The following is a 27,417-nucleotide window of genomic DNA, read 5'->3' on the forward strand; positions in this document are numbered from 1 at the left end:
CCGCCTCCAGTCGCCGGTGATTGGATGTAAGAACCCCTTCGCTCTGCCCCGCGCCAGGGGACCACTTCTAATTGGGCAAAGCGTCTCCGCGTGACCAGGCACGTTTCTTGAATCCATTGCTGATTGGCTATGGTGTCTCCGCCCAGTCTTTTACGCTCCAGCCCCTCCACCGCCTCTCTCTGAGCGGGCGATGTGGATTGGCTGAGGAAGTTTCCCCGGCCCTGCCTATTGGCGCAGTTTAGAGCAACCGATTGGTCAGCAGCCGAGGGGGTGGGAGTCCGCGAGAAGAAGCGGGCGAACAAGATGGCGGTGGCCGTGGCGTCGGACCGGAGCTGAGGTGACGCCCTGAGACCCTCCCTGGCCCCCCAATCCCCGCGAGCCAGAGACCCCACGAGCACAGGAAGCCGCTACCCTGAGGGCCACAGAGAGGCCTACAGTCGGGGCGCGTCTGTGCTCGTCTCTCTCCCTGTCTTTGCTTGTCTCCGTCTCTCCATATGTCTCCAGCCCCAGTCTTTCCGCCGTCCGTCTCTCCGTCTGCCGGCCTCCTCCTGCCGGTGCTGGGGGTGCGGGGAGGGTGCGGGCACCCGAGCGGATGGGGCGGTGGGGTTGACCTGAAGCGGAATTGCTCTAAGTCTCAGCTTCTGTCGCCCCCGGGTCATTCTTCTCCCATTATTTTCCCTCCTTTGTCGCTTTTTCTCTTTGTGACTTTCCTCCTTTGTCACTTTTTTCTCGCTGTCACCTTTTCCCTGACACTTTCTATCACTTTATCTCCTCTGTCGCCGGGTCGCCTCTCCCCGCTTTTATGCCTTCTCACCAGCATGTTCCCCCTTTGAAAGAAGCCTCTGCTTTTCTAGTCCCATGAGTGTAGCAGTCTGAATGCAGAAAGCAGATAAAACGAACAGCAAATGAGTGGTGACAAGCTCCCTGTTTGGAAGTGCTCTGTGACCATGGACAAGTCACTTGACCCCCATTGCCTAGCTCTTACGACTCTTCTGCCTTGGAACCAATGCGTAGTATCGATTCTAAGCCTGAAGACAAGGGTTTAAAAAAAAAAAATTTTTTTTAAAGGCAAGACACTTAATCCTCATTGCCTAACCTTTACTGTTCTACTGTATTGTCAGTACTTAGTATGGTTTAGTAAGGGTTTAAAATAGTGCTTCGGGACTCATGTTTTGGAGTCCCCCAGGAGTTTTGTCCCCAAGTACACAGTGGGGGCTGAAGTACTTGTTTCCAGCTATAATTGCCTGTAAGGTGGGAAGTCTCTTGACAGTCAGGGGATGTGTATTTATTTCAGGTTTGAAATATCACTGGATTTGGGAATAAAGGATGTATATTAGACTCCTGGCTTTGGTACTTCCGGAGACACCTTGATCAAGTCCCTTCCCCCTTTTGGACTTGTTTCTTCATCATACTGCTGGTTGGGTATGTCATAGTGGGAATTCCTTTCCCTCAGTGCATAGGTTGAACCAGGTGACCTCTAACCTCTCTTAGAGTGCTCAAATTCAGCAATTCTGTGTTCTGTAAAACCTGGCCAAGAGGCTAAACTTTCAGAGGCCCCCCGCAGTTTTATGCAGAAATGAAAAGGCCTTTTGCTCTGAGGCCTTAGATCTTAAACACTCTTGGGAGTCTCCTATAGAAGAGCAAATGAAATCTTTTCTTTTGTTCTACTCTTTGTGTTTGGGCTGTTTCTTTTTTTGAATGCTCATTTACCTGGCAGGAAACAGCAGGTTGTTGGGCAAAGTGAGTTTCGAAGGGCCCTTTAAATGAATGAAAGCATTGAGATAGGGCAGCTATGTTGGGGTATGCCTTGGCACCTAGAGAGAGAGAGAGATGCCTTAGTCCAAGGGACCTATTATTTGTGAAAGGGATTAGTCTGATTCTGATTCTCAAGAGTAGTGTTGGGGCAAGGTTTCTGACAATTCAAATTGTCCCCAAGTGGAATGCAGGCTGGGAGTTCCCCATTATCAAAGGTGCTAGGATCATTGATTAGAGCTGGAAGGGAACTTAAAGGTCCTCTAGTATCATCCTCGTGTTCCAACGGAGGTCACAAGGGACTTGTCCACAGGTATAATAGTGTTTTGGTGTCGCCTCTCAGGTTTGGGCTGCATCAGGATGGCATTGAGGGAATTGGGCCAGTTCATGCTGGTCGTATGTGGGTGTGGAAGGCACTCTGGCTGAGTCACTGTCTGGACAGCACCTGGAATCTGAGGACTTTGAACCTTGGCCTTGTGACCACCAAGTTTTAGGGGACATCCAAGAGCTGGAACAATTGGCTCTCCACACCCCACATGTCTTAAACAGCTTTGAGTATGGCAGGGAGGGTGTCCCCTTTGGGCTGTCAAGAGGACTCCTTGGGTTGAAGTGTGCAGGAAGAACATTTTTCCATAGGGGCTTATTGGCTTTGCTCATCTCATGGTGCCTGCACCTGGACTTGAAGGTGGGAAAGGCCTGTACAGCGGATGAAACTCGTGTTGCAGTGACCCTTTGTGCTTTAGAAGATGTTCTCCTCACAGGCACCCCTACCGGTGCCACCCCCATCCCACCCCCCAGGTAGATGTAATAAGGGCAGCTGAGAACAAGCCCCAAGGACAATCTGGGGCCAGGAAACCTGGTTCCTCTTTCTGTGGAACAGGCTCAGGGACTGCAGGCAGTTAATGAAGTTACCAGCTCCAGGTTATTTCCATTGGGGCCCCATGAGGGGATCTTATAGGCAGCAGGCCCTGAAGGGGAACAACAAATCAGTCCAGAGCTCCAGGGCCTTTTAGAGAGGGCAGCTTCTGTAGTTTGGGCCCATAGCCCCAGCTGAGATGACTTAGCCCCTATGACCACACCAGGACCACACCTGCTACTCATCTCCCTCTGGGTGGATGCCTCCTTCCAGACCTTGATTGTCAGCCTTGACCTTTCCTTTCATTTCTGACTGCGCTCTGGCTGAGGCCCATCAGCTCTGCCCATCCTTCATTAGTAAATCACATGGAGGGTACATCAGTCAGGCCCCTTGCCACTTTCCCATGGTCACAAGGAATAGAAGAGAAGTACATGCCCTGGAGTTAGCTCCCATCTCCTGAACACCTGAAGGAAGGGCCAAGGGTCCATAGACTGGAGAAAGACTAGTGGGCTGCTGCTCTGGTTTTTTAAAGGCAAGTGAACAGAGTTAGCAGACTGTGGCCTTTGAACTTCTCTGGTCAAATTCCAGAACATCTGAGTAAAGTTATGTTTAGCAGATGGAAAAGAGAGTGGTGGTCTCTGAGAGAGGGCCAGCAGAGCTCAACAGAGTTAGGTTAGGCAGACTTCCTCTCCTTCTCTGACAGAGTTCCTGGGTGCTGCAGGTTTTGGGGAAATATTTGGCTTTGTTAAATATTTGTTAAATGTTCTCTTTTTTTCCTTATTTTCTGTCTTAAGGTCAATATTAAGTATCAGTTCCAAGGTAGAAGAGCAGTAAGGGCTAGGCAGTAGGGTAAAGCGACTTGCCCAGGGTCACTTGGCTAGGAAATGTCTGGGGCCAGATTTAGACCAAGGACCTCTCATCTCCAGGCCTGGCTCTACCCACTGAGTCCCTTGCTGCCCTATTCAGTGCTCTTCTGTGGACAAGCTGGAGAGCTGCTGTGGGCTCAGTGAAATAGCTGAATACCAGCTTGGTATTAGAGACCAGGCTGGTCTCTAAAGGAGTCTCTTTGCCCTTGGCTTCATGCTATTTAACCCATCTGAAACTTTATTAGTGACTTCACTTAAGATTTTGCTGGCATTGCAGGTGGCACAAAGTGGGGAGGGGTGGCTGAGCCAGACTTATCACAGGGTCACACGTGGGATCCAAAAAGCTCTTGCTGGGCTGGAACAATAGGCTCGATCTAATAGGATGGAATATTTGGCTTCCCAAAAGTTAGCTTCACCAGTAGAAGACAGGGAAGGGGTGGCTGGAGCCAAGTAATGTGGGTAATAAATTAGTCTAATCCCACTCTTTGTAATCCCATTTTGGGGTTTTCTTGTAGCAATCTCGGAGTGGTTGGCCATTTCCTTTTCCAGTTCATTTTATAGATGAGGAAACTGAGGCAAACAGGGTTTGGCGACTTTCCCAGAGTCCTGTCACCAGGAAGCAGCTGAGGCCAGATTTGAACTGCTTGCAGGCCTGGCAGATAATAGTACATGTGGAAAAGGTCTCTGTGTTTATGCTAGTTTACTGAGTCAGCTGAGACAAGACAGAAGAACTCAGGACATTTCAGACTGAATCTGGAGAGGTCCAGTTTCCCCCCTGAGGCAGACAGGTGATACCTTGAGTCTTTGGTTCAGTTCTGACACTGAGGCTCTTTCTTTAAAGGGGGGCAGCCAGCAGAGCAAAGAGCCAGTGCAGAGTAGGTGCTTCATAAATGTGCTGACCCAACTCAGGAGGGAAGGAGGCTGTTTGCCTTGGAGGAGATCTAGGGGACCCTGAAACAGTGCCTTTGGGAATTGGAAGGGTGAAGGAGGATGAGGCTGGAACCAGGGCTAGAAAGTCCAGGAGTTGTGAGTGCCTCCTCAGTGTCGGTGGTCTGATATGCTGTAGAGAGGATAATGTCCCGCCCTTAGACACTGTGAAAACCAAGTTCCAGCACAAGTCAAAAGCTCAAAAGAGCCTTAGAGCTCATCTTCTCTCTCCTGATTTGACCCAGAGGCTGGCCTCTTTCTTTCTTCAGATACCTTTGGTGGCAGGTCAGCACAGAGTGCTTTGTGATGTGTGCAAATTGGCGAGCCAGCCTCTCCTGCCTCACAGGACTGTTTGTGAGGTCACAGCTTTGCCCACCTTAAAGTTCTGTGGCAGAGGGCTTGGCCATTGCTGTTCCTGAGAACCAGGGTTGATGTTCTTATTTTTCTGTGTTGTCTCCTCCAATAGACTTGATGGCAAGCTCCCGTGGGGGCTCTGACTGGCTCTTAGACTTCAAGACTTGGCTTAGATGCTCCAGAAGTGTTTCTTGATTGGCACACGTTGCCGACTTATGTCTGAGGTCAGTGTGTGTTCAGGCTTGGGAGTAAGGGGAAGGAATGGAGAATGGGATTTAGAATTTTGGGTGAGAGAGGGCTTTGCCGTGTTAGTCTGAGAAGCTGGAAGAGACCACAGACATTCAGAATTAATGGTAGCCTGCCCTTCCAGGTCCAAGAACCAGTTCTACATCTGTCTCTGATCCTCAGCTGCAAAGAGAAATGAGGGAGGGATTATGTTGCTCCCAAATCTGTTTCAGAATAAGAAATCTGGGACTTGGGAGAGATGTCATGGCACATCTGTTTTGAGAGTGTGGATTTCAAAGCATTTAGAGAAAGGAGGGATAGGATGGTTCAATCTTAGGGACAGAAGACATTGCAGAGGCAGGAAAGGACACTGGCTCTGGAGTCAGCGGACCTGGCCTTGGGCCCTGGGAACAATTAGGTGGCACAGTGGATAAAGTCAAGTACTGGAGGACCTGAGTTCCAAGTCTGCCTCAGACCTATAGGAAATCACTTAACCTCTGCTGATGTAATAAAAATGACAGTTCTACCAAGTTAACTTACTTATTCAGGGTTCTACTAGTCAAAATACTGAAGAATTCTAGAACTAGAAAGCATGGTAACAAATTCATCTGGAAGCAAAGGGTGTTGGGAGCAGAAGCTGGCTGTGATCTGGAGAGCCGCCATTAGAGTAGGGAGTGGCCTCTGCAGGGACGCAGTTCTGTTTATGAATGCCCCATGCTTGAGGGGGTTTGGTGGGAGGTCCCCACATGGGGATTCTAAGCCTCTTCTTCTCCATGCTTGTTTTCAGTTGCCCAGAGGATGAGGCATTCCCTGGAGAATTCTGTCCTTTCTGAGGACCCGGTCAGGATGACAGCCCCCCTGATGCCTCAGCAGTCCCTCCCTGAGTGGCTGGCCACTTTCTCTGCACCGGGATCGGAGGCTGGGCAGCAGTCTGGCCATCTCTCAGCTTCGTTCTATCCAGAAGGACCCCTCGAGTACATCGATTCCACGGCCGTGGCAGATTCTCTCCTGGAGTTGGCTCGATCTGTCACTTTGCCCTTGCCTCATCCAGGAGGGGCCCAGGGAGTTTCCTTGGAAGTCTGTCCGCCCTCCTCGCCACCTCGGTGGTTCCCGTCCGGCCAGGAGGTCACTCTGGGGCAGCTGCATGTGGCTGTTTGGCCTCCCTCAGAAAAGCAGATGCAGCAGGATGGTGAACCTGGTGCTCAGGACATTTCCCAGCCTCTGAAGAGAAGGAAGCTCGACTTGCCCAGGGACAACCCTTCCCTGCTGAGGCCCCCTTTGTCCCAGAGCCCCCTGCCGCTCCTCGGGGCATCACTCCTCCCAGAGTTGCTGACGGTGGACAGCAGTCAGCTGTATGACCATGGGCTCGACCCTGGCCCCACCATGGGTCAGCTGCTTAGTGTGGATTCTTGGTCAGCTTTCCCCACACTTGGCATTGGCCCAGAGACCCATGCCATTCCACTTCCTCCTGTTTCTCCCGCTGTCTACGAGGGGCTTCCTGGGAGGGCATTGCCCGGGGAAGGATTCTTGATGGATCTCGAAGGAGGCCTTGAGAACCTGCCGGACAGGTCAGGGTCCAGGAAGAGGATTCAGACCCCGTCTGCCCTCGCTTCCTCAAGCTTCCCAGAGGAGTTTGTAGACACCAGCGTTCCCATCCCCATTTTGGGCCAAGTGGGAGAAAGGAGCTGCCTCTCAGCTCCATACTGGGCTCCTGGGCAGATGCTAGTAAGTGTTTCCCTGATTGGACCTGGTGCTTCTGGGCCAGGCGGGGTAGAGTGGCTGTATCTGTCAGAGCCAGGAGCTGAACCTTAGCTCCTACCGGCACAACCGGCTTCTCGTCACTAGCTCCGGCCCCTGGGCTCAGCCAACGCTAGGACCTGCTGTCTCAGGTCATTTCCTCCATGGGGTTTGGGGGCTCACTGGGGGGGCGGCGGTACTCTAGCAGTGTGACTTGGTGGGGCGAGTTCCTGGGACAGATGAAGAAACCAATGTTGAGAACTGCTTCTAAGACAGAAGGTAAGGGTTTTTTAAAAATGCTGTGTACTGGTTCCAAGGCAGAAGAGTGGTAAGGGCTAGGCAATGAGGGTCAAATGACTTGCCCCTGGGGTCGCCCAGCTAGACGTGTCTGAGGTTAGATTTGAACCCAGGACCTCCCATCTTTAGGCCTGGCTCTCCATCCACTGAGCTGCCTGGCTGTGAGGGTGCTTTTCTCAGGGGGAGCCTTTGTGGGGATTTATCCCCAAAGAATTTGCATGTGGGATCCTTCCTTGATGAAAAGGCCTCTTGCTTGGCCCTGCAGAAAAGGTAGAAAAGCCCTGGGTTTTGGGGTTGGTGAGTCCAGGGTGCCCAGGGAAGGCTTTGTATTTATAGTCAAACAGCCCCCAGAAGAGAGCTGAGCAGGAAGGAGCACTGATTGGTGGCAGCACAGGTGCTCTTGGGGGATGCCAGCCTTTCAGGATGAGCTGATGGCTGAACCCGTGAGCCTGTGGCTCCTTTTTCTTTTTTAAAAAATGTATCATAGTAGGCAGCTGGTGGCTCAGTGGATTGAGAGTCAGGCTTGGAGATGGGAGGTCCTGGGTTGAAATCTGGCCTCAGATGTCTAGCTGGGTGACTCTGGACAAGTCTCTTGACCCCCATTGCCTACCCCTTACCACTCTGACCACTCTTGGAATCAATACTTGGTAATGATTCTAAGGGGGAAGGCAAGGGTTTTTTAAAAAAAAGTATCATGAGCGTAAATGTGGAAAACCTACCCCAGGTAACTGGCAACAACAGCAGGTGAACAAAGGTGCAAAAAATTAGGGGCAAAACATTTCTTACAAATCCAGTATTTAAGGAGGAAGAACAACTTTTCATGAGCCAGCAAGTGCTTTGGCCTGACTTCTGCCACTGTTCTTGTGCTTACAGGTCTTCTGTGAAGCTTCCTCACATTGGTTTCACATTTGTCACTTCAGCATAGACAGGGGCACAAGCGTGCCATCATGTCCCACTTGTTCTGCCCCTTTGGTGGATGTGTTATTTGCATTTTTTCTGTGGTTACAAAGAGAACACCCACAAACACTTTGGTTCTTTTTTTCTTGTTTATATTTTGGAATGAAGCTCTGGCTGCAATAACTGGAAAATAGGATCGGTTTGGTTCCTTATTTCCCCGCCTCACATTTTCTGCTGGGTGCTGCAGTACCACCAACAATGTGTCAATCACTGCCAACACTGGGACTTAATAGCTTTTTGCCACTTTTTTGCTGTTCTGGTGCCTTTTCTTAGATGATTAGAGATTGTGAACAACATTTATTGTTTTCTGCAAACACTCTGCAAATTGTTTGCTAAGGCATATTCTTTTGATAACTGCATTCTTAGGGATTAGATATTATTGGGGATAGATAGCTGTCCCCTTATAGATTTTGGATGTCAGAGAAATTAATAAAATATTTTTCCTGCCTTTAAAAATTTTTGGATTTTTTTTTTGGCCATATGAAATCTTTTTGTCTTTGTAGAATTAAGCCCATGAATTTTGTTGGCAGTGATTTCTTCTGTTTGGTAAAAATATTCATCCTTTTCTAAGTAGTCTCTTATTTCCTTTTTGTTTTTTTTTAGTTTAAAAAAAAAACGTCACCACCTCAGGTCATTTATTAAAATGGGCAACTAAGGTCCAAGATTGGGCTCTGGCCAGCCAATTTGGCCAGACCATTTTAAACCAAATAGATCTTCCCTTTTCCAGCATTTTAAAAATGTGGTTTCCTAAACACTAACCTTTTCTATCTGTATGTGAGTACATGCATAGCTCTAAGTTGGGCTCGATGCTTCTGGGCTCTGATTGATTGATTCAGTTCAGCAGACATTCATTTGTCTCTTTCTCTCTCTCTCTGTGTCTCCCCCTTTCTTTGCCCATCTGTCTGTGTCTGCCTCCTTTTTACCAGCCCCACATGTTTTTGTAAGGATTGTTCACGGTCCATTCGGAGACAGTGTGCCACACCTGGCTTTCTTTTTTCTTCTTTCTGTCTTTCCATTATGAACTGATAAATATACAAAACAGTAAAACAACCCCTGAAATCCTTAGCTTTTAAGAAGGCGAATGGACTAACAAGCAGCAAATAAGCAAAGAAAATGCTTGTTCTAGGCTACTCCACCTGGGGCTGATTCAGTTTCTAGTACTGCTTTTTCCCCTCTTAAATAAGCAAAACAGGTGCTCTCAGTCAAACAGCAAGCATTAAGTGGCTGGGCGTTGAGGTTCTGCTGGTCGTTGGCCTCCACAGGCAGAAACGTGTGTTGGTGCTTTGAGGGCAGGGACCATTTTGCTTTTATTTCTGCACACCCCAGCACTTAGTCCTGGTAATTATGTAGGATGCCCCAAATTAAGCTTTCATAAAACTGACCTCAAGGCGTGTGTCTAGTGTTGGGGGAGACACCTGTATTTGCATAAGCATAACCCCAAATATTCAGTGTAGATGATGCAGGGGGGCTTGTCTCTCTAGCCATGGCTGCCTTTTTGCTCTTTCAAAGACCAGTGTGTGGTGTACGATGTCCTGTGCTGAGCAGGTGAATAGGCGAATGGATGAAGGGCAGTCCGTGAGGATGATGAGTTTTCTCTTGATAGATGAGGCTGGGTTGCATGAAGGAAGGAGTCCTGGGACCAGAGGCCTAAGAGATGAGTCTCAGCTCCGATGCTTCACTGTACAGCCCTGACTGGTCATGTCATCTCTCTGAGCCTCAGTTTCCTTATCTGCAAAATAGAATTCTTACACTCTGTTTCATGGGATTGTGAGGAAACTAAGCCTTCAGGCACTCTTTAGATGGTAGCTCTTTGTAGCAGCAGTGCTTGGCTTTGTGATGGAAGGAAAGGAATTGTGTTGAAAATTCGAATCCTGAGACTTGTCTTGTTTGAGCGCCACAAGCTGGAAGCTGACCCTTTCCTTGACTCTTCTCTTGGGGGGCAGGTACCCTGGGGCTATGGGGCCACCTTGGAGTCCTTGGAAGGGTCAGTGCCGAGGTGGAAGATGATTCTGGAAATGAGACAGTCTGTAGCAGCCGACTGGCTGGATAATGAACTGGGATTCATGGTCCTACTTTTTTTGGGAGTCTTGAGCAGGATTCCCAGCATGTTACACTTGAAATGGTTATAACTCTTTAAAAATGAATGTTGTTTGCATTGGGATGCATTTTCCCTTCGCTAGGGACGGAATTTCCCTAGGTTTTCATTTTAAAAATGGGTTCCCAAAAGGTCGATGACCTTTTGGGCCATCTCTGGGGGCTTTCACCAACTGCATGTTCCTTTGTTTGAATACAGCCCCCAGCTGAGCTGCCTTGTCTCCCTGAGGCAAGCTCCCTGATCGAGACTGACTCTGCCCCACCATCAACTCTCAAGCCCCAAGAAGGAGCTGCATTCTGGAGGACCTGGGCCCAAACCAAAAATGAAGGCATCCTGAAGAAGGCTGAAAAGGACCCTCAAGGAGTGGGAAGTAGGGATGCTTCCTTGCCTCGGGTTCTGCCCAGTCACCCATGTTTGACAGGGCACTTCTTTGTTTTTGGAGGAGGTAGTTAATGAGCATTTATTAGGCACCTATTGTGTGCTGGGTACTGGGCAAAGGGCTCTAGTTTCCTGGCCAGTTGGACTCAGATTTACCTACTATGGGGGCAGGGCCTGGAGCTGGCAGTGGGTTTGGTCCATTTTCAGTAGGAAGAGATCAGAGCTGTGGGTGGAGTAGATCCACTCCACACAGTGAAGCATCGCTTTACTGAAGCGAGGGAGTCAGCAAGGAAGGCTCAGGTTGACTGAAAGGTGCTCTCTGGTGTTCTAGGAAGGAAACCTGCCCTTTTCCAGGAAGACGTCCTTTCTGTGCCAATAGCCGAGCTCAACCAAGGCCTCTGCCTGATGACTCGGGAGGCCAGGAGGCCAGATGGCTCCAGTTATGAGGCAGACGTACTCTATTACTTATTCCTCTGCATTCAGAAGGTGAGGAGGTGGGCTCTCTGAGGGTGGGAAGGGGGGGCTCAGGCTGGCTTGACTGGAGGGGCTGGAACCCACCCTGGCAGACCCAGCCTGTGGTCCCTATCCTGCTATGGTATAGATGGGCTAGATATGGAGGGGCTTCTGTCATCCTGACCCAGTCTTCCCCCCGTCTGAGGAACTGCTGCCATTTTTGTTGACATTAATGATGTGAACAATAACATGGCCAAGGAGGGAGCGTTGGATGGCCAGACTCTGAACTGCCAGGGGTGGGGATGAGGATGCGTCGTCTCCTACACCAAGCTGAGGGTCTGAGCAAGTGCCCCAATGCCATTTGGAGTCTTGGAAGGGAAAGCGTTGTTCTTCCAAATTCCTATGACAGAAGCAAGTCCAACTGTTCCTTTGGGCAGGCAGATGTGGATTACGAAAAAGCTACATGGAGTTCGGGGCAGGGATGGATGGGACAGCTGGGTGTTCCCTGCTAGTGTGAGCCAGATAGCCACTACAAGGTCCCCAGATGCCTCCTTCAGAGGTAATGTGGCATCTGGCTCCTTTGGCCACATTAACTCACCAGAGGTTATAATCAAAGGCACAGATTTCGATCTAGTGAAGTTGGAGAATTAGGACTTGATTTGATTTTGAACTTCAAAAATGGAAAAAAGATTTTTTCAATTGTTAGACTTGAGTCAACAATAGCAATCAATTAAACATTTAAAATAGAAGGCACAAAATCCAACCCATCCTGTCCCTCCGAGGAAGCAAAACCAGGCCTAGAGAGGCAAGTGATGCTTTGTCGCCGGCCCCCATCCAGACCTGTGCCTAGTCAGCTGGAGTTCTGTTTCTGGGTTGGGCACCGCATTTGAGGGGCTATAGAGTAACTCAGGGTGAAGGCCTTTGAAATGGGGACATCTGAGAGGGAGAGAAGTGGCCTGTGAAGGCGGCTGTGAAGGGAGGGATCAGCCCCTGTGCTACTTGGCACCCCATTAGCCTGGGAGCTCCTTGAGGCTGGGGCACTCTGTTGACCAGGGCCTGGCTCACAGGCATTTATCAGTGTTTGCCAACTTGACTCTTGGTTTTTCTAGACAGAACTCTGCCTTTTTGGCTTTGCATCCCCCATGCCTGGCACACACCTGGCAGGGCAGTTTGTTGGCCTCTGAGGGGATGACCCCTCCAACGCCGAGTCTGACAATTCTTCAGAGGGTGCCACAGGTCGGAGAGCCCCAGGTGCTGAGAGAGCAATCGCATCTGATGGGCCCAAACATTCGACTCAGTTATATTTGTAGGTAAATTGTCTGCTTTTGTTCCCCAAACTCCTACTAGGGTTCAAGTCACTGGGGAACCTCTTTTTACTGATTTTTTTTTAAACAGATCTTTAAATTTGCAAATAAGGATATCTTGTTTCTTCATTCTCTATGTATCCTGAGAAGTCCTCCTATTCCCTTCACAGGTAGCAATCCCTCATGGCAAAGAATAACAAGAAAAAAATCCCAGTTCATTCAAACTAACCATCTTGACCAAACCGCCATTTTCTTCCAGGTCTCACCACCAGTGCCACCCACTTTGTCCACAAAGAAGGATGAGGAACTCTACTATGTTTCCTCTTTGGGGCCAAGCTCTTGCATTCTGATTTCACAACGTTTGCTTTAGAGGGTTTGGCTGTCATAGCCTTTTTGGCGTCCACAATTATGGTCATAGGCCTTGTGTTTTCCTGGTCTTGCCAACATCCCTTTGTATTGGGGCGCACAGGCCTTCCCATTCTTTGCTTTGTTCATGTCTTGTGGCCCTGTGTGGTCTTCTCCTTAGGGCCTGGGTCACAACTGGATTTGCCCCAGCCCCCAATGCCAGCTGTTCTTCCCCTCTGCCAATTTGCTAGGTATGAGTTATGCATATGTGCATTTATCCTGTTATTGGTCATTTGGGACCTTTGGGGGCATCACAGTGGATAGACCACTAGGCCTGGAGTCAAGTTCAAGATACAAGTACAAGTGAAGAGCCAAGTATAAGGCAGGCCTTAGACATTTCTAGCCAGGTGATACCTCGACTTCATTGCTATTTGCTTCAGTTTCCTCATCTATAAAATAGGATTAACAACTATACAGTACTTCCCCCTCCCCCTCCCCCCGGGTTGATGTGGGAGACCCAATAAGAAAATTATTGAGGAAAGGCCCTTTTATTCCTATGCTTTCTAGTGTTTTCAATAGGAATGGGTGTTGCATTCTGTCAAAAGCCTTTTCTGCATCTATTGAGAGAATCATGTGATTTCTGTTAGCTTGATTATTGATATGGTCAATTATGTGGATGGTTTTTCTTTAAACCAAAGTTTTCCATTCCTGGCACAAATCCCACCTGATCATAGTGAATAATCCTTGTGATATATTGCTGTAGTCCTTTTGCTAGTCTTTTATTTAAGATTTCTATATTCATTAAGGAGATTGGTCTGTAGTTTTCTTTCTCTGCTTTTGGTCTTCCTGGCTTGATTATCAGTATTTTATCTGTCATGAAATGAATTTTGTAAGACTCCTAATCCTCCTTTGCTTATTTTGTCAAGTAGTTTTATAGTATTGGGATTAGTTGTTCTTTAAATGTTTGATAGAATTCACTTGTGAATCCATCTGACCTTGGGGACTTTTTCTTAGGAAGTTCCTTGATGACTTGTTCAATTTCTTTTTTTCTGAGATGGGGTTATTTAATTCTATTTCCTTTTTTGTTAATCTAGGCAATTTATAATTTAAAAAGTATTCATCCATTTCACCTAGATTGACATATAATTGGGCAAAATAGCTCCTAATAATTGCCTTAATTTCCTTTTCATTAGAGGTGAAATCCCCCCTTTCATTTTTGATACCGATAATTTAATTCTCTTCTTTCTTTTTTAAATCAAATTAAATTTTTTTTTATAGAACCAGCTCCTAGTCTTATCTTTCAAATTTTATTAATTTATCCTTTGATTTTTAGGATTTCCAATTTAGTCTTTATCTGGGGATTTTTAATTTGTTATTTTTCTAGTTCTTTTAGTTGCATGCTCAATTCATTGATCTCCCTTTTCTCTATTTTGTTGATATAAGCACTTGGGGATATAAATTTTCCCAAGTACTACTTTGGCTTTATCCAATAAATTTTGATACGTTGTTTTCCTCATTGTCATTCTCTTCAGTGAAATCAGTGATTGTTTCTGTGATTTGTTATTTGACCTACCAGTTTTGAAGAATTAGATTGTTTAGTTTCCAATTAAATTTTAATTTGCCTCTCCATGTACCTTTATTGATTATAATTTTTATCTCATTATGATCTGAGAAGGTTGCATTTATTATTTCTGCATTTGGTTGTGATGTTTTTATGCCCTATTATAATGGTCCATCTTTGTATATGTACCATGTGCTGCTAAAAAGAAGGTATATTCCTTTTTATCCCTATTTACTTTTCTCCAGATATATATATATATATATATAAACTCTTAATTTTTCTAAAATTTCATTCACTTCTCTTTCTAATTTTTTTTGGTTTGATTTATCTAGTTCTTATAGTATATAATTTACTTTGTCTTCCCATTTTTTTCTTTTCCCCCTAGTTTTATTTTTCTTTTAACATATCTTAAACAATTTACTTTATGTATACTTTTAACTACTATGATAAAGATAACAATTTTTAAGAGTTACAGATATCATCTTTCCTTATAGGAATGTAAACAATTTGTACTTATTGAAGCTCTTAATTTTTTTTCTCTTATTTACCTTTTTATACTTGAATATACTATTGAATTTTGTATTTGGACATCAAATTTTCTGTTTGGTCTTTTCTTCAGGAATGCTTGGAAATCTTCTATTTTATTAAATGACCATACTATCCTCTGAAAGAATATTATCAGTTTTGATGGGTAGGTGATTCTTGGTTGTAAACCCAGTTCCCTTGCCTTCTGGAATATTATATTCCATGCCTTCTGGTCCTATGTAAATCCTGATTGAAGCTCCATGGTATCTGAATTGTTTCTTTCTGGTTGTTTGCATTATTTTCTCCTTGGCCTGGTAGCTCTTGAACTTGGCTATAACATTCTTGGGAGTTGTCTTTTGGGGATTTACTGCAGGAGGTGATCTATGGATCTTTCAATCTCTATTTTAATCTCTTGTTCAAGAATGTCAGGGCAGTTTTCTTGGATAATTTCTTGTAATATGTCTAGGCTTTTTTTTTTTTGTCATGACTTTAGGGTAGTCCAATAATTCTTTAATTGTCTCTCCTGAATCTATTTTCCAGGTCAGTTTTTTAAATGAGGTATTTCACATTTTCCTCTATTTCATTCTTTTAAAAAATTATTTCTTGATGTCTTGTGAATTCATTAGCTTCTATTTGTCCAATTCTAATTAAAAAAATTTTTTCCATGTTTACATGATTCATCTTCTTTCCCTCCTCTCTTCTCTCCCCACTCCCAGAGCCAATAAGCCCTTCTGCAGGGTTATTCAAATATTATCACATATATCTATTTCCATATTCATTTTTTCAATAAAGCAATCTTTTAAAACCAAAACCCCAAACACATATCCATGTAAACATATGATATGTCATATTTTTTTTTCTGTTTCTACTCCTACAGTTTTTCCTCTTAATGTAGATTCTTTCTCATAAATCCTTTGGGATTACCTTGCAGTAGCAAAGTCCACTACATTGGATTGTTCCACAGTATTTCACTTCCTGTGTACAATGGTCTCTTGATTCTGCTCATTTCACTTTGCATCTGGAGTTTCTTCCAGTTTATATAGAAATCCTCCAGTTCATTATTCCTTATAGCACAATAGTATTCCTTCACTATTATTATATACCTAAATTTGTTCAGCCATTCCTCAGTTGAGGGACTCCCCTTCATTTTCCAATTTTTTGCCACCAAAGAGAATGAGGTTATGAATATTTTTGTACAAACATTTTTCATTATTATCTCTTTAGGGTACCAACCTAGTAGAGGTATTGCTGGGTCAAAGGGTATACATTCTTTTAAAGCCCTTTGGGCATCAATTCTAATTTTTAAAGCCTGAATTCTTTCATGATCTTTTGATTCTCCTTTTCCATTTGGTTCATATTTTCATGTCACTTTTTTTGATTTTTTTGCCTCTTTTTCCAGCAGTTCATTTCTGATTTTTAGGACACTGTTTTCTTCGTTTGATTTTTGTGCTTTGCCAGTTGAGCAATTTTGCTTTTTAAGCAGTTTTCCCCCAGTTTTCTTCAACCTGTCTTATTTGATTTCTGAATTCCTTTTTTAGCTCTTCCAGAGTGTGAGCACAATTTCCATGTTTTTTGAGGTTTTGCTTTTGTAGTTCCTTGTATTCTGTCATCCTCTGGTTCTGCTCTCTGGCCTTTTCCCCCTAGAAGCTTTTGATAGTTACCTTCTTTTTCTGTTGTTTACTCATTTTCTCAGGCTTTTGTTATTTTATTAACATTTTTTAAAAAATTACCCTTCTGCCTTAGAATCAATATTATGTATTGGTTCCAAGGCAGAAGAGTGGTAAAGATTAGGCAATGGGGGTTAAGTGACTTGCCCTGCATCACACAGCGAGGAAATGTCTAGGAAGAGGTCAGATTTGAACCCTGGCTGGCTCTCAATCCATTGAGCCACCCAGCTGCCCCTTTTATTTACAATTTTTTTTCTTTTTTTCTTTTCTTTTTTTTGCTTGTGGGCTGTAAACTCTCCTCTGCTGGTTTACCGGATTATGCTGGTTGAGGGAATCTGCCCTGGGGCTGTTGTTATGTAGCCAGCTGCTGAGGCTCAAAGGTTCCCAGTGAGATAGACCTCTGGTCCTCTTTACCAGCTGTTGTTAGGGCATAGGACTTCAAAGGTTGTGTCTGAGGTGCTCCTCCACAATCTCTGTCCCGGGATCCCCAAATCAGCCTACCTCTAATGGCAGAACCCAGAGTGGTGGGTGGGGTGGCCGACCTGGACTTTTCTGTGGGCAGTTTTGTTTCTGGTCCCTCACCTTATTCCATGAAAATGGACTCTCTCTGCCTACCTTTCAAGTTGTGTTCCGCAGTGTCTTGTTGTTGGGTTTGGGTTCCTGTCTTTTTGAAGCACTTTTTAAAGACTGGTTTGGAAAGAGAGAGGTTTTGGCTTTTGCCGCTCCTAAGCCGCCATCCTGACTCTGGCTCCAGTCAGTAAGATAATTATTGTAATGAAATAATGGCAAAGCACTCAGCCCAGTGCCTCGCCATGCTTCCCGTGGTTGCTGATAGTCTGTTCATATCCTTTGACCATTTGTTCACTGGCAGTGACTGTGTCTTAGAGGTTTCTGTTGGTTCCCTGGATACTTGAATGCTGGATCCTTGCTAGGTAGTGGATGCCAAGCTTTTCCTGGTCCCAGTTGAAAAGAGGACTTTTTGAACAGGCTGCTTTCTTTCAGGGGAGCCTCAGTGCCCGTGTTGGGCATTCTTCCCATGTGGTTTGCTCTGCTGGCCCTTGTGCATGGCTTGTACTCTGGGAGGCTCAGCTACAGTCTGGGACCCAGCAAAGGAGAGCAGCCTTGACATCTAGAGTCCACCTTGTGCCAGAAGCCTGGACCCTGGGCACAAGGCTGCTGCTTAAAGGTCTGGATACAGCCTGTACTCATCTTTTCCCATAATGCACTTGGTGTTGGTTGGGAAGCTTTGGAACATGATGAGTGTCTGGCCTGGCCCAGCCTCATATAGGAATTCTCTTTCTTCCTGCAGAAACTGGGGCAATTCCTCAGCTCATGGAGCACCCAGCATTCTTGATCTAGAACTGGGGGAACCTTAGAGACCCCAGAGTCCAGCAAGGCAAGGGACTAGGTCACACAGGGAGTAAGAACCCTGGTCTTCCAGCTGCGAACCTAACCCGTTTCCCATTGTACTCCACTGGAAACCAGATGCTTGTGCCCTGCGAGGGCTTCCTGTGCAACGTCTCTGGTTCTCCGGGGTTGGGGTCTCCCATCTAGGAAGTCAGTAGGTGTACACAGTGATGCCAGCCTGGACTCTCCATGCCTTCCTGCATCCAGCATCCTTGGATGGACGTCCGTTCCCACAGCCGAGTTAGACTCGCCATCCACAGAGGGCTCCCAGCCTGGTTGGGAAGAGGAGATGATGGAGTGTTTGGGGATGCAGTCGCACATGTCACCTGATCCACACGTGTGTGCACACATCAGTCACACGGTCACGCACACACACACACACGCCCGCCCCCAGCAGTGCAGGAGCTGTGTGCGCAGTGCCTGCCTGGAGGAGGTGAGCCTGGCCACGTGTCCCAGCGGCGGCATTCCCGAGATGGGCCGGCGATGATGTCGTCCCGGAGGCCAGTCTGTCACTGACCCGGGAAGGGCCTTCTTTGCTTTCCTTCGCAGTACATGTTTGACAACAACCGCATCGACAACATCTTCACGGACCTTTACTACCTGAAGTTTCTGGAAAGGCTTCACCAGGTGATGAAAGGATGGAGCCCTCGCGTCAGCCCCCTGGGTCAGTGTCTGTGGCTGCAGGGCTGGCGGGGCGGGGCGGGGGGCGGCGCCCAGGTGCCCCCCCTCACTGGCCGGGGTCTCTCACAGGGCGCGTCCTGTCCAGCTGCATCATGGAGCAGATGCTGTGGGACTGCCGGCAGCTGGGAGCTCATTCGCCCAGCACACTCCTGTTCACCCTGATGTACTTCAACACCAAGTAAGGCCTCCACTGCTGCCTGGGTATGGGGGGGGGAGGAGCCCCAGGAGAAGCTGTCCGGCCTTCCTTCTGCCCTCCAGGACTTTATCCGTCCTCCCTGCCTTTGTGCTTCCCTTATTCACACGGGGACAGACTCGGGGGCAGCTGTCAGAGCTGGGAGGGACCCGAGACCGCCCAAGCCGGTCTCTATTCGCATCAGAATTATCGAGGGCCCCAAAGAGCTTCTGTTTATGTGGCTGACATCTAGTGCTGGGGAACGTCAGGGCACATTCTTGTGCTGCCAGGTGGGAGAAGTGGGTGCGGGGAGCCGGCCTGCCCCGGGCGCCAGCGACTTCTGCCCCTGCAGGTACTTCATCTTGAAGACGGTGGAGCAGCACTCCCAGCTGGCCTTCTCCAAAGTGCTCAAGCAAACCCGGAAGAATGCCGGCGTGGGCAAAGACAAGAGCCCCACCGTCAGATTCCTTCGGCTCTATGGACAGATTCTGGGTGGCCTGAAAGGTGGGGACCCTGTTCGTGTGCCCATTTCTGAAGGGGCCGATCCTGGGCTGCGGTGCCACTCCCGGCGGCCAGTCTTCCTTCTCCCTGGCACAGCGGGCTGAAGCCAAGCAGCGGCCTGGCTGGCCGTCCCAGGGAGTTGTGCGTGTGCACCTGGGGGAGGGAGGCGACTGACCGCGTGTGCGGACCCGCCCCCTGCCCTGCCGCCGCTCAAGGGAGATGGGCGGACGCTCTGCCGGCCAGCCTGCCTGGGCCAGAGAGGCCACCTCCGGGCTGGCACAGGGCTTCTCCTTGGCACGAGTGCCTGGAGCTGGGCTGCTGCCGCAGGCCTTCTGCTTCCAGAAGCTTCCCGAGGGGGGATCACACGTGCCTTCCTAGGCCTCAGGAGTGGGCTTCCTCTGACTGACCCTTGGGGTTCCTCTCTCCCCTTTTGTGACAGAAGAGATGTATGGAGAACAGCTGGAGAACCCCGAGAACCCTCTGCAGTGCCCCATCAAGCTCTACGACTTCTACCGCTTTAAATGGTAAGCCCGGAGGTGGCCCGTCCTGATGCTGGGCTGGGATGGGGGAGGGGTGGGCTTTGCACTCACTCTCCTGCCTTCTAGCCCGCAGAGTGCCAAAGGGCCCAGTGACGCCTTCTACTTGGTTCCGGAGCTCGTTGTGGCCCCCAACAGCCCCATCTGGTACTCGGGCCAGCCGGTGGGCGTGGAGCTGATGGAGCAGATGCTTACCCGAATCCTCATGGTCCGGGAGGTCCAGGAGGCACATGCTGCACCCCACGTGCCTGCTTCCCGGTGAGGGGTGCCCTGGCTGGATAGACGGACAGACAGATGCATGCCCGCCCTCCCTCCCTCCACGGCTCAGCCCTGGCTGGAAAGGTCATTTGGGAGGAGCGTGGAACACCACTGCCCAGGGTAGGCCAGCCTGGAGCAGTTGCTCTCTTCAGTGGTTCCATGAGATTTTACTGGCTCAGCTGGATAAGAACCGTATTTGGGCTTTTTCCTGTTTGGGGGCACTGGTACATGAGGGCTTGGGAGTGATGGTGGGCACCACGTGTTAGTCTGAGTCTCAATTGTGGCAAGGGAGAGGCGGCTTGACTTGGTTCTATCCTGGAGGCCGGCTGGGCCGCAGGCAGCCAGAAATGCTGTTGGCACCCATAGGATCTCGGCAGTCAGGATGAGGGCAGCCCATCTCCCCTAGGGGTGGTGGCGCCTCAGAGGGTGGGCACGGATGGGTCCCTTTTGGCTCTGGGGCAGCAACGATGAAGGGAGAGACCTGTTCGTACCACCCCTGCCTCATGGGGCTGCAGGACAGTGCCTGAGCTGGCAGGGAGCCACCCACCAAGGGTGGGATTGGTGCCTACAGATTAGCCTCACTTGGGCCTCATCACCAGGCTTCCATTTAGCAAGAGCTGAGCACGATGTACAACCTTACCTCAGACAGGCGCAGGATGCTGCCCTGGGGCAGCCTTCTCCCATTGGCCGGCTTCTCTGGGCCCAGTCTTGCAGGGAGATTGACTTATTTTTATAAATGCCTCTTTGGGAGACAAATCCCTTTGGAGGAGTCTGGCAATGCCAGGCTCTGCCCCTGCAAATGGAATCCTTTGATTTGGAAATAAAGTTTTTCTTTCAATCAGTCATGCATTTATTAAGCACCTGCGGTATGGAGATGTCCCTGCTCAGAGCTGATGGATGCGCCACAAGTGAATAAACCCAAATACCCTTCAAGTGGTTTGGAAGGAGGGATCCTGCCCAACCGGTGGGGAGGGGGGACTGGACAGGGAATATCACAGGGGGCTGTCTAGGCCTAGATGAGGGAGAAACCCCTGGGACAGGTGTGTGTGTGCCCCTAATCTTCTGTGGCAGTGATGACGTGGCTGCAGTCTTTGGGGTGGAGAGGCCCCTCCCCATCTAAGGGGACAGCTGGGAGTGGGCACAAAGGCAAAGTTCTGACAGCTGCCTAGACATCACCAGGAACTCTGCCCTCGCCCAGAGCCTTGGTCTAGTGCCATCCCCAGCATCCTTCATTCCAAAGCTTCTGGAAATGCCACCAACCAGGCATGAGGAGTGCTTCCTTTGTGCCAGACAAGGGAAGGCTGACGATCCTTTTGCTCCCAGTGAACTGTGAATGGAGGAATGTGAGCATCCCAATGTAGGGAAGGCATCTTGGCTTTCGGGGGGCTACCATGTTAGGAAGAGACCACGACTAAGTAAATCGGGCCTGTGTGTGCACCCTGAGGCAGCCTGTCATATAGGCTTTTCAGGAATGGAGGCGAATGCACCTACTTACTGTGATGGTCCAGTCACCCCCTGGCCTGTTGGGAGCACAGGCTTGTCCAAGCCCCTGCCACAAAGCCTCTAACCTCACCCCTTTTAGCTTCATGTTCAACCTGAGTCAGAAAACCCTTTCCCTGGACCCTACCGATAGGCTCATCTATATATCACCTCCCCTAAGGCCACTTGGGAAGATGCTCTCGTCACCAAGCCAATGGGCTCTGCTCAGAGGTATGGAGCCTTTACTGGCCCTTTAGAACAGGCCTCTGGATTCTTGTCCTCTCGCCTCTGCCTTAATTCATCATCTCTATGGGGCACCCACCTTCCTTCTTTATGAATCTTGTCCTCCCCCTGTGGGTCCCTCCTCCCATTGGGGACTTCTAGAACCTCCCCTACCCCCCATTTTGAAGAAGGCCTAAATGGGTCATCCCAGTGGGGGACTGGCCTTAACCACCATTCTCCCTCTCCAGTTTTTGTTCCCTTTTCTGTGAGAATGCAAGTTCCCTGAAGGCAGGGACTCTCTCTGGCTTGTATTTTCCGTGCTTGGCCCAGTGCCTGGAACACTAATCACTTTATGCAGAGCTACAGATGACTCAGATCTGATGGCCTGGAAGCAGCTTCCGGGGCTGTCTTCGTCTGGGGATTCGAGGTGGCAATGGCAGTGGTTTCCACCCTGCTCTTACAAGCTGACACTTGGTGCTGGGATAGGAGGGCTCTTCTTCCTTGCTTCTCATAGCTCTGGCAGGCTAGGGCCAAGCTAAAAAGCTAGACCAGTGCTCAGAGGGGCATCCTGGGTGACCAGCAGGCTGAGTGAGGAAGTTCCTGATAGAATGCCTTCATTTCGCTAACCTCTAACAGCGGCATCTCTGGGTCCCCGGGTATGGGCATTTGGGATGCCTTTCGTAGAATTCTCTTGCTTCCCAAATGGCTGGACCAGCTCCCAACTGCAGCAGGGCATTCACGAAGAGCTTCCTCTGCAGCCCCCTTGGCACCTTCCCCACCAAGCTTGTGAGTGGGGGTGAGGTAGAACGTCAGTGTTAGGTTCACAATTTTTTTTTAACCCTCATCTTCTGTCTCAGTCACTACTGTACATTGGTTCCAAGGCAGAAGAGTGGCAAGGGGTAGGTGATGACGGTGAAGTGACTTGCCCAGGTTAACCTAGCTGGGAAGTGTCTGAGGCCAGATTTGACCCAGGACTTCCCATCTCTAGGCCTGGCTCTCCATCTACTTGGCCACCTAATGCTGCCACATGGGGGATGTTGCCTTATTTTGGGTATTGGACTCGAGACACAGGCGGTGAGAACATGGTCCCCATTATCTTTTCCCCTTCTTATTCATAGTTAATTTTGTTCATCTCAATTTTGTAACATCAGATCATCAAAATGGTCAGTTAGAGGAAAGGTTCATGAGGCTCTTTGTGTTTCCTTCAAAAGCCTCAGTTAGGTTGCTATTATCATTCCCATTTTACAGATGAGGAAACCAAAGCTCAGGAAGGTGAGGAAACTTGCCCAGCATCCCAGAGCCAATGAGTGTCTGAGAAGGGTGTGCCCCCAATTCTCCCCCAGCACCAGTTGTGGCTAACATCCCTTGGCATGGATCATTTATGTAGTGCAGAGGAAGCTCAGAGGACACAGGGTGGTAGAACCTTGGGGTTAGAATCAGGAAGACCCAGATTCAAATGTGACCCAACATTTCCTAGCTACCTGACCATAGTACAGGTCACTTCATCTTGGCCTCTGTTTCCTCACCTCTAAAATGGGGGTCATAACAGCACCTGCCTGTCACAGGGTTCTTGTGAGGATCCAGTGAGATATTTGGGAAACTCAGTACAGGGACTGGGACACAAGTGCTTGTTAAATCTACCCCAGATTGGTCTTTTCCAGTTTTCTCAGGAAAGAGCTTCCTGTTGGGCTCTTTCCTAAGTAATTTCTCTTCTCTGGTTTGTCCAATACTGATTTTTCCTTATTCTAAAAAATAAACTCGGTGCTTCACATTGTGCAAATAGAAATTTGCTGCACTTGAACTACATTTACCCAGCATCCTTTTAAGTTACGTCCGCAGTCCTCATTTTACACACGGAGGCCGTGGGGCTCTTTTTGAGCTTGGGTTTTTGGTAAAGTGGGGCAGGTGTGGGTCTCTCTGGCTCTGTGCTCTGCTCACTTTATGATGATTTAATCCTATATAATAAATACTTTCTTAATTTTTCATTTATTTATCTCACATCATTACTAATTATACTTAGTAAATAACAACCACCTCACATTGAAAGAGTAAACTTGATCATTTGCAGCACTTCCAGGTGGGCAAAGCACTTGATAAATCTCTTGTTTGGCAGCCTCACAAGCACCCTGGGAGGGAGAAGAGACTGGGTGATGTCTAGGGTCACAAATGTTAGTGCCAGCTTCCTCCAGGGCGCTATCCAATGTGCATTGGGTATTCCTCTCCAAGTCACTTCATGAACAAGCATTTTAAGCACCCACTATGTGCACTGTGCCAAGCACTTCGTGGCTATACCGTCACATCAGCCCTACGGGGTAGATGCTGTTTTCACCCCCGTTTTCTAGCTGAGGAAACCTGAGACAAGCAGAGCTAGTCAGTGTGTGAGGCCTCCTTTGAACATGGGTCTCCCTGACTCTAATTCTCTAACATGATTCTGTGATGGAAGGTAAGACAGAATGCACAAGGGGCTCACCAGGCTCCTGTGATTGTGTTTATTTGTAAAGGCTGAACAGAACGCGTTCGGAGACGAGAGCACCGTTCAGAGCAGCTGCTCATTTCTGACACGACTTGCCCAAGTGGCAGTGCTGGCCGGGAGGAAGGGGCGCCCGCCACACTCCTCGGCGCCCTTGGCCCAGCTACTTGACTGTGGATGAAGCCACAAAAACGAGGCCAAAAGCCCACAACTGGTGGCCGGCAAGAGGAGGCAGAAATAAACGGGGGAACAGTAGACCGGGGGCCCATCTGCCATTTCCTGCCGATGGAGACACTCATGATTCGTCTCACGCTCGAGCTGCCAGGCTCAGCGGCAGTGGAGAAAGCGTGCACAGGCCCATCTCGGCCCTAGTCCTGGCTGAGGTCAGCAGAGAAAAGACAAGAGAGGAGAGCAGCTGAATCTTCGCAGAGAAAGGAATGGATGCTTCCCCCTCCCCCCGGAGTAAAGGACCCAGCATAAATGGGGGCCTGCCTCCGCCGTCCCTCCCTTTTCCTGCTCCTCTTAGCCTGGCTGACTGTTTCACCAGCCTTAGGCAGTGGAAGCCACGGAAGCCTGACGACTAAGTTCATGAATGAGAGAAGACTGATCAAGTCCTGGCTGAGATCGAGCAGAGACCAAGGGAGAGGTTGTGTCTGTGGCTCTCGGGGTCGGACAGGACACCCATGTCTCGGGGTACAAGGCAGCTGTTTGTGGGAATGCTTACCCTTGGAGGGCCTGTAGTTCAGGAGGTAAATCACAGCCTATGTAGGCCCCATTGGTTAAGCTATATTCCAGCAAAGCACTGAAACAAGGATCCTGTTGTAAATGAAAACAGATCGATGTGGAGATGCACACGAATCCAGTCATTAAAAGGAGCGAGCAAGAAGGTTTCCAGCACCAACCGTCAAACGGAGCTTACTAGTACATGGATTAATGTTGGCGAACAAGAGTTGAATCTTAAACACAAATAAGGCTCCAGCACTACTCAGCTGTCTCCAGGCTAAGAGAGTTACTTTGCAACCGTCAAATCAGATGGAGCTTGGCTAGACTGGTTGGGAAATCCCTATCCCAGAGGTCTGCAATAAGTATCTTCAGGTAGATCCATCCCCAGACTTGGCTCCTTCCCCCTCCCCTTCTCTACCCATTCCAATAGCCAGATGACACTCCACATGCTCTGGAAACTCACCTTGACAAGGACATGAGGGTTTCCCAGCACAATCAACAAAGCTTTGGGTCTGGTGATTGCAACATTAAATCTTTTCGAGTTGGCCAAGAAGCCCAAAAAAAATCGATCATCCTCAAACTTGTCTTCATTTGACCGTACCTAAAATTCAACCCAAAATCCAGGAAGATGAACGAGGGATGAGCACCAGTTATGCCTTGTGCAAAGGGAACGTCAGGGCCAAAAAAAGGGCGGGGGACAGATTCCTACCATCAAGCCATGAGCTCCAAATAAAAGCTTTTGATCCTGAGCAGCAGTGAGTTTTCTGGATAGAAGAACCTTTACTGGTCATTTTACAGTGCCATGACTGCCACAAGGCAGCCCAGGGCCAAGGCTACGCTCCAGAGGGCCGTATCTCTCCCTCAGTGATGGTGGAGGCGGCCTGATCCAGGACAAGTGGGACTGGGACCTGATCCTGTCTCCTGACCCCACGTGGGCCCAGGGCTCGCTACCTCTCATACTCAGTTACATTGCCTGGGAGAGACATTTGGAGGGTGCAATGCTGGTGAAGGTGATCTGATCGTAAAGGCAAAGCCAATTGGAGAAGGGAAGGAGTGGAGTGGTTAGTTGGGACTCTCTTGTGTCCAAAAGACCTGTTCACCCCCTTCCCCCAAACATTTAAATCCATTTTCTTTCTCCAGTTGTAGAGATGGTGTAATATCTCTGCATCTGGCAGGGTAGGCTGTAGGAGTCAGGATTTAACTATTTTGAGTATCCTCCTCTGACTCTCCATTCCCAGTTCTCCGGGGTGCTTTCTCAGCATCCTCTATTGTTCCTGGGTCCTCCCTTTACAGGGGCTGCCCAGAAGCTCAGCACTTTTCCTCTTTGGGTCTTCTTCCTCCTGCCATCTTTCCCCTTTTCTTCTGCTTTCTCTGACATTTCCCTCCTGCTGTTTTCTACTTTCCTTGGTATGCAACTGCTTGCCAATGGTGGTGAGGACTGGGGGCAAAGTCTTCATTGTATCTGTAGGGCCCTCGTGGCAGAAGCACTAACTGCCCTCCTGCACTAACATCAACCTCTCTGGTGAATGAACTGACCTGCAAGTCTAGTTATTTGCCCCCTGAATGGACACCTACCGTTGAGATGATAATAACCAAGTATTCTTGTCCTTGAAATTCTTCCACAGAGCCAACCTTTATGTCCATCAGATCGACATTGCGTAAAAGAACTCGGATTTTCTCCACCTCAAAACAGGAACGAAACCAGGAAGAAATGAGAGTGCTTTTTAGAACATATCCGAACACACACCTTCTGTCTAGCCTTACTGAATCAAGCAGGACAGAACAGACCTCCCCTCAGAATTTGCCCTCTTTCTTTATGGTCTTCCACATAATTTCTTTTTAGACACGCTGGTTGGGATATTTCCCCAGCTTGTTCATATACTCAAGTCTTGGGTCAACAAAAGGGAAATGATTATCACAAATTCTAGAAATAACTCTGTGGGTCTGCCTGTGTCCCTGCCATTAACAATTAGATCTTAGCAAAGGCATTTAACTATGATGGTTACACAACATTCACAGATTCCCCCTCACTCCACCTTCTCCAAACCTATTCTGTCACTAATACATATAGTGTCTATAGGAGGAGTGGGCACAAAATGAGAGCTCGATAGTAGTGAAGCACACATGGAAGGACTATGTGGCCAAGGACCCTAACTAATCTGGCCATGGCAAGGCCTGGAAGTCCTTCCCTCCTTAAGAAGTAAGCAATTTGATATGTATTAATACATGAGAAGGAAATCATATTCCACAAGTTGCAAGAGAAAACACAGACCAAAAGCAAAACAAAAAACCAGATCAAAACAGGAAACAAAGTTAACAAATAAGCTTGGATCTCCATCAGTTCTTCCTCTGCAGGTAGATGGCATTTTTTTAAAATCATGAGTCCTTAGGAATTGTCTTTGATCACTGAATTGCTGAAAGTAGCCAAGTCGTTCACAGTTGATCACCATATAGTACTGCATTTACTGTGTACAGTGTTCTTCTGGTTCTGCTTGGTTCACTCTGCATCAGTTCATGTAAGTCTTTCCAGGTCTTCCAGGTGTCCTGTTGGTCATTTCTTAAAGCACAGCAGTATTCCTTTGATTATATCTCGTATCACCATGTCCAGTTTGGTGTTTATTTCTGGCTTTTCTGGGAGTCCAATTATTCTTAAATTATCCCTTCTCCCT

General features: G+C 48.3%; 2 protein-coding genes across 11 annotated transcripts in view; one reads left to right on the plus strand and one right to left on the minus strand.

The window, feature by feature from the left end:
• The first annotated feature begins 222 nt into the window (after positions 1-222).
• On the plus strand, positions 223-20,695 carry LOC103096308 (transcriptional regulator QRICH1-like). 10 transcript variants are annotated; one of them, XM_016425571.2, is made up of 11 exons: positions 275-337; positions 1,295-1,422; positions 4,868-4,979; positions 5,768-6,705; positions 10,265-10,511; positions 10,776-10,930; positions 18,256-18,370; positions 18,457-18,565; positions 18,912-19,063; positions 19,500-19,584; positions 19,666-20,695. In XM_016425571.2, the coding sequence occupies exons 4-11, from the start codon at positions 5,779-5,781 to the stop codon at positions 19,856-19,858; spliced, it is 1,983 nt and encodes a 660-aa protein (XP_016281057.1). In that variant the 5' UTR covers positions 275-337; positions 1,295-1,422; positions 4,868-4,979; positions 5,768-5,778; the 3' UTR covers positions 19,859-20,695. The 10 variants fall into 10 exon arrangements, with proteins under 10 accessions (XP_016281056.1, XP_016281060.1, XP_007502802.1 ...); XM_016425570.2 differs by lacking the exon at positions 1,295-1,422 and having other exon boundaries at positions 223-337; XM_016425574.2 differs by lacking the exon at positions 1,295-1,422 and having other exon boundaries at positions 223-337; positions 19,503-19,584.
• Positions 20,696-21,797: 1,102 nt separating this feature from the next.
• Positions 21,798-27,417, minus strand: part of MOV10L1 (Mov10 like RISC complex RNA helicase 1) — a 77,794-nt gene continuing 72,174 nt past the window's right edge. Inside the window, exons 24-27 of the mRNA XM_056797573.1 lie at positions 26,324-26,431; positions 25,212-25,349; positions 24,750-24,841; positions 21,798-24,403 (exon numbers count right to left, since the gene is read on the minus strand). Coding sequence (XP_056653551.1) covers positions 24,394-24,403; positions 24,750-24,841; positions 25,212-25,349; positions 26,324-26,431 — 348 coding nt within the window. The 3' untranslated portion in view covers positions 21,798-24,393. The remainder of the gene's footprint in view (positions 24,404-24,749; positions 24,842-25,211; positions 25,350-26,323; positions 26,432-27,417) is intronic.

This window comes from Monodelphis domestica, chromosome 5 (genome assembly GCF_027887165.1).
Source record: "Monodelphis domestica isolate mMonDom1 chromosome 5, mMonDom1.pri, whole genome shotgun sequence".
NCBI classification, from domain to species: domain Eukaryota; kingdom Metazoa; phylum Chordata; class Mammalia; order Didelphimorphia; family Didelphidae; genus Monodelphis; species Monodelphis domestica.

Excerpts from the sequence above, each read along its gene's own strand:
- LOC103096308 (XM_016425570.2), top strand. The coding sequence starts at position 5,779 with ATGAGGCATTCCCTGGAGAATTCTGTCCTTTCTGAGGACCCGGTCAGG. Across the intron at positions 18,371-18,456 it reads CCCTCGCGTCAGCCCCCTGG|GGCGCGTCCTGTCCAGCTGC; the intron begins GTCAGTGTCTGT and ends GGTCTCTCACAG. Across the intron at positions 18,566-18,911 it reads CTGATGTACTTCAACACCAA|GTACTTCATCTTGAAGACGG; the intron begins GTAAGGCCTCCA and ends CTGCCCCTGCAG.